General features: G+C 40.8%; 1 protein-coding gene across 1 annotated transcript in view; it reads right to left on the bottom strand.

Moving 5' to 3' along the window:
* Nucleotides 1-12,097: 12,097 nt before the first annotated feature.
* Nucleotides 12,098-13,632, bottom strand: part of LOC142195049 (transcription elongation factor A protein 3-like) — a 51,090-nt gene continuing 49,555 nt past the window's right edge. The window contains exon 17 of the mRNA XM_075264560.1: nt 12,098-12,722. Within this exon, the coding sequence (XP_075120661.1) occupies nt 12,714-12,722 (9 nt within the window). The 3' untranslated portion in view covers nt 12,098-12,713. The remainder of the gene's footprint in view (nt 12,723-13,632) is intronic.

Genomic DNA, 13,632 nt, shown 5'->3' with positions numbered 1-13,632 from the left:
CCCCCTGAAGCGCTATGGCCCGGTGGTGATTGCTACCTCTGCACTCCCCATAGCTACGCCCTCTCATTGCAGTGTTTTTCCTACATGTTTCTAGGAATTAGTTTCATCACCCCTTTCACAGCAGTTCTATTTCTCCGTTTCCATTCTCTCTCTGCTGTGCCTCTCCTTTCCACTTCTATCTTGGTCACATTTCTCCATTCATTTCAGGGCCTGCCCTCCCTTCTTCCAATCTCCCCCTGAGCTCTTAACATCTCAGATAAAAGACAGTATGCCGCAGTGAGTGACGCTCTCCTTCCCGTGTGGGAGCGTGGGAAGATAAAAGTGACATGTTTAGGGTTATTAAAATATTTTTTTAAGCTAGTTTTCTTAGGCGAATGACGGGTGGTTAACCCTATGATGGTGAATTTTGTATGCAATAGTTTGAAGGGATATTTTTGTTCCAGCTATATGATGACAAATTAAAAAAGACTAGAATGTAGACTAGCAGGGATTGTAGTGACAGACTGTAGCAGGGAAGGAAGACCAGGTCACAAGTGACATTATGTTTTCCGTTCTGAAGAGTTACATGTCACATACCGAGGGTCTCTCTTCGGCATACACCTGGGACCCTCTAAGTCTTTTAATTAACAATAACCTTTTCATCCTCACAAATCCCGGACAAGTGGGAGGTCAATACAGAGATGAATAATCATCATTATATGTCACATGAAATCCTCTCACTAGAGTTGGGCAGGCGTAACACTGATTTTTTTTTTATGAAGCCTGAAATAATAGATTTAAGGAAATGCTGACCAGTGCTGGTCCTGTTGCTATATCTTCCCTTTATAATCAGTTATTCTGACAGAATAACAGATGTAGTAAAGTTTAACTTGACATTCTGCAGTGATAACTTGCTAAAAAGAGCCTGTCAGCAGAAAAACCATAAAGTAAGGAGCAGTGGTACTGCTCTTTCCAAATATGCCTCTGTTGTTCAGCATTGCAGCTACATTATAGAGAAAACTGATATTTAATTCAATTCATATATAAATTAGATGAAAAGGACTTTTGAGACCGTTCTTATGTTCTTCGGGCACTTCAAGTACTCTCATCACCTTGATCACAATTTTCCTACTGACCAACTTCTTTAAACTTGATAGCTTATCAAAGAAGACACTTGAAGAGTCAAGTTAAAACTCTGTGCCCCAGTGTTTATCCATTGGTTTCAGTGAATGCAGCACCCCAGTCTGACTTACACGGTGTTGATTTGGAAACCTCCATGTAGTGTTTGCACAAAATTTGGTAATATCCAAATTTGCTCTCACTTAAAGGGAGTCTGTCACTAGGGTGATGAATAGGAAACCAGCAACATAGATAGACATATTCATCTGAATGTAAAGACGTTTTTTAATGAAAAATTGTGCATCCATTGCTGAGATATTCATTGACTTCTATGATCCATAGAATGAGATTTTCTCACCAGTGTTTCAGGCTGCCCTCTTACGGGCACTACATGAAAATGCATTATGAATGGAACTAAATGGCATTTACTTGCATAGCAGGTGACTGCAGAAAATACACAGAAGGCGTCATAGTCCCTTTGTTCCCATGATCACCTTCCTGAGGTTAAAACTCCACTGATTATAATCCAGTGAACTTTTAATGCGGTGACTTCTCTTGAATATTTTTGCCTTTTTGGGCTCACAGTTATAAATGTAAACTATGGGGACAAATATATCAATGTTGTTCCCCATCTCATGTAAAAAAAAAATTAAAAACCTGATTTTTCTTTTCTGTAAATGTTCTAATATAGCAATCTTGTCACATAGTTGCAGTTGTTTGGCATGCATCTTTAGGGATGTCTTGATATTAAAGGGGTTATCAAGGGAGTAGTAAATTATTTACTAGGTCCTGCTGATCGCTGATGATGCAACATTCGGCCCTCCAGATCACTCCACCCCTCTTCCCTCCATCTCAGGGGGCCCCATGCTGCCTTGATCACCTGAACCAAGTGTGGTGATGTTACCAGAACCCCAAGGTCCATTGTCGGTGATCCCCAGGACCAGTTAGTAAATTGCCAGTCCCTAGTCAACCCCTTTCAGTCAAGTGTTTCTACGCTCATACTGTATGTGTATGTAAAACCTCATATGTGAGAATATCTAAAAGATCCTCGCAGCATGAAAGAATACTAAAATTTAATTTAAAAGCTTGCTTATCCTTGTCAATTACCCATCAATATCTGAAACAAAGTGCAATAGAAATGAAATGATCAGAAGTGTGGACAATAGGTATTTGCAAGTAAAGACATTTGGTAACACCCGTTTCTCTAACAAATGATGACAACAAAGCAACACCAGAGCCATATTTGCGAAAAGCACAGAAGGCATCTGAATAGTAGTGGACGTCAACAGATGTTTTATGATTGAAACAAATCGACACTGACAATATTTAGTAGAAATCAAGGGCCTTGTGCTTCAGTGCGTTGCACTTGGTAAATAACTGAAAATGTCTTTAGAACAATATTATATCCTGTTCACTGAGCAGAACATTGTAGGACATCAGCATTCAGTAAATACTCATTACTGGGTTTCATCTATTAGAAGGCTGACTGGACATTTAGATATGAAGCTGGTTTATTGTCAGTGATCTTGCAATAATTGCTACATCAAGGAGAGCACTAGATACAGTCAGAGGCATCACACTTAAAGAGGACCTTTCACATCCTCTGGGCACATGCGGTGTAATACACCACTAGAAAGCCGACAGTGCACTGAATTCCGCCCCCGCTGATGAGCTATCGGTGCCGGTACCGTAGCACTTCAGTGTCAGAAGGGATTTTCTGACAGTCTGTCAGGAACGCCCATCCTCACAGTAGCGTCTATAGCGCTGTACTGTGAGAGGAGGCATTCCTTACCACCCAGCCAAGACGCTGAGCAGTGAGGAACTTCCCCCCAGTACTTATCCATAGACGTGTACTGTCAGGAGTGTGTGTGTGTGTGTATGTGTGGGGGGGAGCGTTCTTCACTGCTCAGTAAACCTGAAGTGGAGAGCATGACAGTTTTCCCATAATGCACTTGAGGCCTCAATGGTCAAGCAGGTGCTGAGAACCAAGGAGGCCCTGCCAGAAGAGGTCTGCACATGGCTGTTGGAGAAGCATAAATTCTGTTCACAAGCAGCTAGTAGACAGAAAAAATGTGCTGTGTGACTTCAAAGCTAGGTTTGATCTAGGCCTACTCAGTTTCCAGAAATGAGGGGAGAGGGCCAAGTTCATGTCCGGAAAGCAGATACTAGTACAACAGTACCAACAGGGGAGACAGCAAGGGGTTCATGACAGAAGCACAAAGGAAGGTGTCCAACTTGCGAAACAAACAGCTAGGTTAACGAGAAGTACCCCACGCAAACACTATTCCTGATGACTTCTACTAAAGGTTTGAGTTGGCTCCACCATCAAGGTTCTTCCTTGTAAAAGAGACTGCTTTTGGTAGGTGGCTAAAGGGATTCTATCATTGGGAAAACTCATTTTTAACTAAGAATATATTTGCATAGCCTTTAAAAAGGCTATTCCAGGCATACCTTTCATTTGTTAATCTTCTGAGCAATTTTTGAATTAGCACACTTTTATTAATATGCTAATTAGCCAGCATGGTGCACTCCGGAAGTTCAGTGAGCACTGTGTGCTGTGTGTACACAGGGGGAGGTGAGAGCAGGGAGACTGATGAGTCAGCAGCAGCAGACACAGCCACAGCCACCACCCTGCTCTCACCTCCCCCTGTGTATACACAGCACACAGTGCTCACTGAACTTCCGGAGTGCACTGTGCTGGCTAATTAGCATATTAATACAAGAGGGGTAAATAAAAAATGGCTGAGAGGATTAACAAATTAAACATAAGTCTGGAATAGCCTTTCTAAAGGCTATGCAAATATAGGCTTAGTTAAAAATGAGTTTTCCCAATGATGGAATCCCTTTACAGATAGAGTTATAAATCTTGAAATTTGTCAACTGATTTAGTTTTGTTCATTTGTTCTACCACTATAATAACACTGTAGTACAGCTTTATAAGAAGCAAACTTATTGTTACTCTTTTACCTAACCCTTCACAATTTATACCTTGGTGATAGTTGGCTTTTAGCACTAAATGTCTTTTTTTATCACAGCTCCTGTTGTCACATCTGTCCTCCATCAAGCCATAAAGGAATCGTTTTAATACTGGTGGTTGTCATAGTACTATGATTGACTCTTCTTTGTATTTTAAAATATTATTTATTAAAGGTTATGTTGTAAGGGAATATATACGTCTAAAGGGGCATTCACACTTGCGACTGTGTCCGCCCGCTGGGTCTCCCTAATTTGAATGGATTTTGATAGCAAACCGCTGGTGACTGTATGGAGTCTCTCCGCGGGAACACCGTTTTTTTTTTTATTTCGCACGGGCACAAAGTCGGACATGCAGGACTATGTGTCTGGACACCAGCGGTTTGCTTTAAAAACCCATTCAAATTAATGGGTTTAAAACTTGCCAGGAAGCCATTCCCTATCAGTTTCCCTGGGGAATAAAACGGAGACCCGGCGTGTGTATCCGAGCGCCCCCAAAGGTTGATGTTTGATTTGGACATAAGAGAATTTACTTGTACAGGTGAAAGTACTGAATTACTGAAGATTAAATCTGAATATTGTTTTGAAATAATATTGTATTTATCAATGATGAAATCTCTATACGTTACAACTACAATAGCTATTATTTACATCACTATGGCACATATTCATATCATTATACATTGTGTTAAGTGGCACCTTAACTTGATATCCTCTTCTGATCTTTAGAATAAAGTGGCAGTGTTTCTATAGTAACAAATCCTGCCATGTGAAAATATGTATGTGTGCACACGTATTATTAAAACTGTTTGCACAAGTCCATGCTTTGTATCTATTGTATGTATCTATTCTGTATGCTTAGGTATTAAGATAGGACCTTTATGTACAATATAGAAAAGGATATTAGCGCTCAGTTATACATGATAACCAATAGGCTTACACACCTTAAAACAAGGATCTGTATAAGCGTAATGGCAACAAATACTCCTTCATAGGACCAAATATAAATGTCCAGATTATGGTTTGAGAGCCAGCATGGAAATAACCGAAGAAGATACAGGGAAGTGCAGAGGTGGCAGCTTCAGGGTAACGCACAGCAATTGTGACTCAAGGAGATCATTCCACAACTCATTTAAACAGTGAGAATATTAATGAGCCAGTAATAGGATCATTTGGGTCCCCTGGGCCGTTCTATTAAACGTTTCTGGCTGTATAGATGGTCTGTAAGATCTATTTAGGATTCACACATACAAATGATGGGAAATCACCATCGCTCGATGAGAGATAACACTGATGCTTCAGAGACAGAAAGATTGATGGCGAGATTTAGGTATTAGTGTTGCAGATCAGTTTATTGACTCTTCTTTGTATATCACATTCTTTCTGTCTGTAATGGAACAAAGATCCAATGAGTGCAGGCTGGAGGGGAGACTAAGAAATAGTAATAGATTGGAAATGACTGCTATTAAATATTCAATTATCACTTTATAGAGGAAAATATTTAAAAAGTGCACAGGCTGACACCTAGTGGAGAGAAAAGCAATGACCTCAAGTTCATTGCTCAGGGACAAACATGAAGAAATGGGAATTATGATGGTCGTATTAATATTCTTACAGAGACAAATCTGGACTGTTAAGAGGTGTAAAGATTAGATTTATTTAGGACATTTTTTACATTTATTCAGAGAAGAGCCATGCTTTAAATAGTGTATGGTGTATTGTCTGGTCCAAATGCTGTATTAAAGATACTAGTAGCAATGTTAGCAGTAATAATATTAATAATTTTACTATAAAAATGAATTTATTGTATTGTTATATACATTTTGTCCCATTAGTGTCCAACCAATAGAATTCAGTAGATTTCAGTCACTAACGGGCTCCCGCGCTGTGTCAGTAGGTGCCCAACTGTATACTTACAAGGTACCCACTCTCAATGTCAGGGATTAGAAAACCGGTGGTCCTGGGTGTTTATACTTTATACTTTAGGTGCCATGGTCAATAGGCTATCAATTAAATGGATGCAGAGGGAAATCTCTCTATTAGGCATTGGCAAATGTAAACACAAGTGCTGCCAGTACTGTGACATGGCAGCCAGAAACCTAGTGAAGTCTGCAGGGCTGAATATGCTTATTAGGTCAGGCTTGTGGTCTAATAGACTGCCTGTCAATTATACATTGCACTGTGTAAGTTGTGTTATATCAACAGATCACAAGTTCAAATCCTTTAGGTTGAATAAAAAGACAGTTTTGTTAAAACAAAAAAAATAAGTTATAACGTAATAAAACATTAATCTCCCATCCTAAAATGATTTGGCAATAAAAGCATTAATCCCAATATGGATATTGCTGTGTCTGCTAGTAGAAGTAAACATCCAGCACGCATCTCCTTAGTTTAAATAAAACTTAGCTTTTATTTATCCATATTCAAAAATTGGAAAACATTCAATTTTAGATATAAAAAACGCTCAGTGTGGCCAGCATGGAGGGAAAGCGGGCAGCGTCCGGCTAAGCCGGACGCTGCCCGCTTTCCCTCCATGCTGGCCACACTGAGCGTTTTTTATATCTAAAATTGAATGTTTTCCAATTTTTGAATATGGATAAATAAAAGCTAAGTTTTATTTAAACTAAGGAGATGCGTGCTGGATGTTTACTTCTACTAGTTGAACCACACCCTGGGCTGAAGGGCAACAAAATCTCCGTGCATCCAACTCAAGCTTTCAGGTGAAGTTCTTCAATACACGTAAGAATTTATACACCCAGTGTTGGATCTTGGAACAAGAAGGTGAGCTGACTTCAAATTTTCGACAAGGATATTGCTGTGTCTGTACTGACCCAAGCAATGCAACAGTAACCTTATTTTTCCCACACAATAAATAGTGCAAAAAACCCAAAATCTGAAAAAGTTATATCATAACAAGCCTCTGCCTGCTACTTCGTCTGCGTGTTGTCAGCGTCGATGATCTGCCTATATTCAGCAAATTGCTCCGGAGTTTCGGCAGCTCTCAAGCTGTCCTGCTGCTGAACTTGTTCCTCATGCCGTGCCTGTGATTGTTCCCACATCTCAGCAGCTCGTTGCAAAGCCATATAATGAGCATGTTGTTGACAAGTTGCTGACATGTGGGACATGTGCTGACATGTGGGAGGAACATAAAAGTCAGATTGAAAGTAATGGGGGATTTTTTTAGCCAAATTAAACCTCATAAGTCAGATCAAGCATGTGGGATGATTGTGCGATGCCTTTTGTTCATTGTCACGCCAGTTATCACCAATTGCTGCAAACTGAGAGAGACAGAATCTTTGAGTTTAAAGGCCTTAGCTTTTTATTCCAGCAGATTCCTTGGCACCTAGGTTGAGATATTGGCACTGTTCAATGCTGTGTAGCATGGTGCATGAAAGAATAATGACAGTGCAGCATCATAGTGGACACTGTTACATTGTGTGCACTGTTTCCATTGTATGTTTAATGTGTCACAATCATGTATATAAGTTTTGAATGCTTGTTTGTCTCCTCCTTTTTAGGGAGCTTGGAGCTTGGTCCAGCCAAACTGATGGTCAGCTGGGGTAAGGGGAGTAGACACTGAGCATAGCGCTTAGTTGAGTCTTCTGCCAGCAGCTGAGAAATGTACTAACAGAGAGTCCATTACAGCCTCAGATGAGGGGAGTGTGTTGGGCTTCTTGTGGGAGTTTATCCCAGCTACATCATTGCTGTAGCAATGAGACAGGGAAAAAAATCTGTTATCACTCTTCTGAGAAGAAAGAGAGTGCCATATTGGAGGAAAAGTTAAGATTTACCATACTTAAGCCTCACAGCCTGGATCCTGCTTTACACAGGTAGTCAAGGTACCATCTGGGACTTGCTCATATCAGCACTCATATATAGTGGGAGAGGCAGGAGTTTAGTGTTATTGGAGTGGAGATATCAAAACACCTGCAAAACACTGTTCCCAGGGTCAGTAGCATCTGCTACAATGTCCCTACTACCCACATATCCTGGAGGCTGCATCTGTTGCCATTATTTCAGTAAAATGGCATCCCTTGGTTCAATGGCAACTGGGCTCCAGCTGTCACGTGGGGCGCGCCGGCATAATAATGTCATTGTGCCCCACATGACCGCTGAGACCAAATCACAGGCCCAAGCAGTGATGTCTGGGGAGCAGGACCTCAATCGCAAGTAAGAAGAGGACCGATGAAGGAGAAAGGATGTCCTGGAGAGGTGAGGTAAGGTGAGTATAAATGTTTGTTATTTTTAATTCCCTTGGGTCTCTGATTATTATACTCTGGGGTCTGAGGTGACCCCAGAGTATAATAATAACACCAGCTCTGGGGGTAGGGCATTTTGGAGCATATAATACTGTGTGTTGGCCACTGTGGAGTATATAATACTGTATGGGGGCCACTGTTCAGCATATAATACTGAGTGGAGGCCACCGTGCAGCATATAATACTGTGTGGGGGTCACTGTGCAGCATACAATGCTATGTGGGGGCCAATGTGGAGCATATGATGCTTTGTGGGGCCTCTTTACTTTTTGATGACTGAACAGGTTGTAGCTACTTGTATGGAGTGGACTGTATTACAGTCCACTCCAGTAGATCTCCCTCAACAAAAAACACCCAATTTCAATATTTTTTTTTTTTTTTGCTGTGGTGTGCACAAGGGCCCACACAAAGCTGGAACCAGCCCAAATACCTTTAGCAGTATTTTGAGGGATTTCTGGATTTCTCTGGGAGCTCCTGGCATCTTCTGCTTGAATCCTGGAGTCGGCCCTGCCCAAATACCTTTAGTAGTGTTTTGAGTGATTTCACATGACCGCTGAGGCGGTCTCCACTCCAGATTTTGGCTTACAATTTCTGATGTAGAATTTTGACCAAAATGCTACAAAGAAACGTGCCTAATAACTGGCAAGAGCAGCAGTAAACTCAATGAGGTGCAGTAAGTTTCATACAAAACGGAAAAATACAGTGGCAAAATGCTCTGAAGCTGCTCCTAGTAGTCACTGCAGGCAAACTGAATTTTGTCAGTGAAGGAGGACATGGCACACATCTGTTTTAACAAATACTTGTATTCACCATCTTTCTGGCATTTTTCATCTCTCTCTTATTCCTCCTACAAATGAATGACTAGATTGACAACCCACTGTTACAATTCCACTTGTTTCTAGTGTGTCTCTAGTCTGATACTGTCAGTTATCTATTCATACATTTCTAGGACTAACAACAGAGGAAATGTATAAATAATGACTACATTAAAAGATGCTCCAGAATAGTTTTTTCCTGATTTGTTTTTACAAGTATTTGCAAAATTAAACCAGACAAGAGAGATGAAAGGCAGTGGCATACCTACCGTACAGGGAGACCACAAAGCTGATACGGGGCTTATGGGGGAGTGGGCCCAGTTTTAATCTTCAAGTCGCGCTTTTAGGCTATGATTTCCTGCACTTTCCTGACGTCACCACTAGGGGAAGCGCAGTGTAAGGAGATTTTTGCAGCTTCCATTGGCCATTCATTATGATTAGCGTACTGTATGGTAAACTTAATAAACTGGCCCTCTGGTGTTAAGAGTATTAGCTGGGCAAATCGGGTGAATTTTTTTAAATTGAAAAACATCCTCAAGTTTCTAAAAACATCACGACAGGTGCCTTACTACTTGCCATTATGGGGCACTATGATATCTGTGTACACCCGTTAAGAAAGGTGTTCTGTATGCAGTAGATTTGTAGCTATATTTTAGAAAAATGAAGCTTTAACCATTGTAAAGATACAACTAAATTAATCAGCATAGAATGTTGGATCTTCAAATAACATTACAGTGGGTACAAAAAGTATTCAGACCCCTTTAAATTTTTCACTCTTTGTTTCATTGTAGCCATTTGCTAAAATCAAAAAAGTTCATCTTTATTTCTCATTCTCAGCACCCTATCTTGACAGAAAAAACAGAGATGTAGATATTTTTCCAAATTTATTAAAAAAGAAAAACTGAAATATCACATGGTCATAAGTATTCAGGCCCTTTGCTGTGACACTCATATTTAACTCACATGCTGTCCATTTCCTTCTAATCCTCCTTAAGATGGTTCTACTCCTTCATTGGAGTCCCAATGTGTTTAATTAAACTGATTGGACTTGATTAGGAAGGGCACACACCTGTCTATATAAGACCTCACAGCTCACAGTGCATGTCAGAGCAAATAAGAATCATGAGGTCAAAGGAACTGCCCAAGGAGCTCAGAGACAGAATTGTGGCAAGGCACAGATATGGCCAAGGTTACAAAAGAATTTCTGAAGCACTGAAGGTTCCTAAGAGCACAGTGGCCTCCATAATCCTTAAATGTAAGAAGTTTGGGATGACCAGAACTCTTCCTAGACCTGGCCATCCAGCCAAACTGAGCAATCGTAGGGGAAGGGCCTTGGTGAGAGAGGTAAAAAAGAACCCAAAGATCACTGTGGCTGAGCTCCAGAGATGCAGTAGGGAGATGGGAGAAAATTCCACAAAGTCAACTGCATCTGTCTGTATCACTGCAGCCCTCCACCAATCGGGCTTTATGGCAGAGTGGCCCAAAGGAAGCTTCTCCTCTTTGCAAGACATAGTGTCCACATAGAGTTTGTCAAAAAACACATGAAGAACTCCCAGGCTATGATTCTCTGGTCTGTTGAGATGAAGACTGAACTTTTTGACGTTAATTCTAAGCGGTATGTATGGAAAAAAACAGGCACCGCTCATCACCTGCCCAATGCAATCCCAACAGTGAAACATAGTGGTGGCAGTATCATGCTATGGGGTGTTTTCAGCTGCAGGGACAGGACAACTGGTTGTAATTGAAGGAAAGATGAACATGGCCAAGTATAGAGATATCCTGCAAGAAAACCTCTTGTTAGAGTGCTCTGGACCTCAGACTGGGCCAAAGGTTCACCTTCCAACAAGACAATGATCCTAAGCACACAGTGGCTTCGGAACAATTCTCTGATCATTCTTGACTGGCCCTGACCTAAAGCCAATGGAGCATCTCTAGAGAGACCTGAAAATGGCTGGCCACCAATGTTCACCATCCAACCTGATGGAACTGGAGAGGATCTGCAAGGAAGAATGGCAGAGGATCCCCAAATCCAGATGTGAAAAACTTGCTGTATCATTCTGAAGAAGACTCATGGCTGTACTAGCTCAAAAGGGTGCAATTACTCAATACTGAGCAAAGGGTCTGAATACTTATGACTAGTGTTGAGTGAATAGTATTCAAAACTATTTGTCTAATACCTCGCTCCCATAGGAATGCGTAGAAGCGGCCAAACACCAAGGGGTTAAGCGCAGTGAATATTTGACAGCCGCTAACACGCATTCCGATGGGAGCGAGGTATTCGACGAATACTATTCGCTGAACACTACTTATGACCATGTGATATTGCAGGTTTTCTTTTTCAATAAATTAGCAAAAATATCTACAATTCTGTTTTTTTCTTTATATATAATGTAGATTGTGAGCCCCACATAGGACTCACAATGTACTTTTTTCCCCCTATCAGTATGCCCTTTTTGGAATATGGGATGGAAATCCATACAAACACAGGGAGAACATGCAAACTCCTAGCAGATGTTTTTTTGCTCTTGGCAGGATTTGAACACCAGGACCCCAGTGCTGCAGGGCTGCAGTGCTAACCACTGAGCCACTGTGTGGCCCCTAATTCTGTTTTTTTCTGTGAAGGTGGGGTGCTGAGTGTACATTAATGACAAATAAAATGAACTTTTTGGATTTTAGCAAATGGTTGTAATGATATAAAGAGTGAAAAATTTGAAGGGCTCTACAGTAAATACTTTCCGTACCCACTGTAAATGAAAACACTCACTTTACATTGTACAATGCTAGTTATATTGGGAAAATATTTTCTTCAAGTTCCTTTATTTTGTAAACTGGATGCAGTTTTCTGCCTTATTATCTGAGCTTTACAATTAGTATTTGTTGGAGAATATAATTTAACACAGAGATACAAAGTACTAGACTATGCTTAATGCACTTGTCATAATATTGGATTTATTGGGCTGAGGAACACATTTACAATTCTAGCGCTACTATGTAATTACAGGCACTTTGGTTTTGGCGTATTAACTACAGCTTGTTTTTATCTGTTCAGTCCTCTGCTAGAGCATCACAAAAGAAAAGAAGAAATTTAAAAGTCATTCAAAATCTTTGTCCAAACGCTGAACTTTATTACCAATGTTGTGAAGTGACTAATGGTTTGTATTGATCGCTGCGTCTGCGGACACAGATGAAGAGAAAATGCTGTTTTTCAGGGCACACAAAGACGTTCAACAAATTTGTATTCTTACATGTCTTGAAAGATGTGACCATTATTGGAATACACATAAAGATGTCCTTGACAATAGCTATACAACAATGTATTTCCACTATTTCCATACAATGATGTTTGAGTGTTTAATAATATAATCAGTTATAATACTCTACAAATATTATGTCACACATCTCTATGAAAACACTATAAAACCTATAAAACCTATGCTATAAACTTGATTACAAAGGAAAATATAGTAAATAAAATGAGACAGAAGGACAAACTTGGAGATAAACAGTGTGGTTCTGGGATATTTACAGAGCAGGGAAGATCATTCATTGCTGTCAATGGGAGCCACAGATCAGCAAAACTGAAAGATAAAGACAGAATATTAAAAATTAATCAATAAAAGTTACTTCATGTGATTCAAGTGAAAAACAGTCATGTGATTTTTTTTTTTTGAATGACCATCACAGTTTCAAAATAATAAAAGTCTACATCAGGGGTCTCAAACTTGTGGCCCGCGGGCCAACTGTGGCCCTCGGGACGATAGTTTGCGGCCCCCCGTGCAGCTCCCTGCATGTCCCTTTAATGTTTTACTTAAACTTTCCACCGATCACTCCCCCGCTCTTATAACAGCAATAGAAAGTGATGGGTGGTCGGTGGAAAGCTAGTACTACTGAAGTTTAAAACTCAAGGACCTGTGTGTGACGTCAGACGTCACGTGACTAGGGAGGCGTGTCTTAGTGTGTAAACCGTGGGAGTAGCTGGAGGGGGACCTGTCTGCCTCTATTTGTCCCCAGTTTATTGTCACCGTGTTTAATGTCTGCTTTAGCCTCCCGAGTTTAATGTCCCCCTCTAGTTGCCCCCAGTTTAATGTCTCACTTCAGCTGCCATTAATTTATTGCCCCCCTCCAACTACCCCCACTGTTTTATGTCCCCCTCCAGCTGCCCCAGTTTCATGCCCCCTCTAGTTTCCCCCAGTTTAAACTGGGGCACCAGGAGAAGGACTTAATACTGTGGGACAGTTGGACGGGAACATTATAATGTGGGGACATATAATGTACGGGTGACTGTAGGAGGATTATACTGTGTGTGGGCACATGAAAAATGAATAAGAATGGGCGGAGACATCATAAAATTGGGTGGAGCTAAATTTGCTGCGGCGAGCATAGCTTGTGGAAAACCTGATGCAGCCCAGCCTCACCCAGACTCTACCTCCAGCGGCCCCCACGTAAATTGAGTTTCAGACCCCTGGTCTACATGTATACACAAATTCT

This window comes from Leptodactylus fuscus, chromosome 2 (genome assembly GCF_031893055.1).
Source record: "Leptodactylus fuscus isolate aLepFus1 chromosome 2, aLepFus1.hap2, whole genome shotgun sequence".
NCBI classification, from domain to species: Eukaryota; Metazoa; Chordata; class Amphibia; order Anura; family Leptodactylidae; genus Leptodactylus; species Leptodactylus fuscus.
This window is presented reverse-complemented; position numbering and strand designations above follow the sequence as displayed.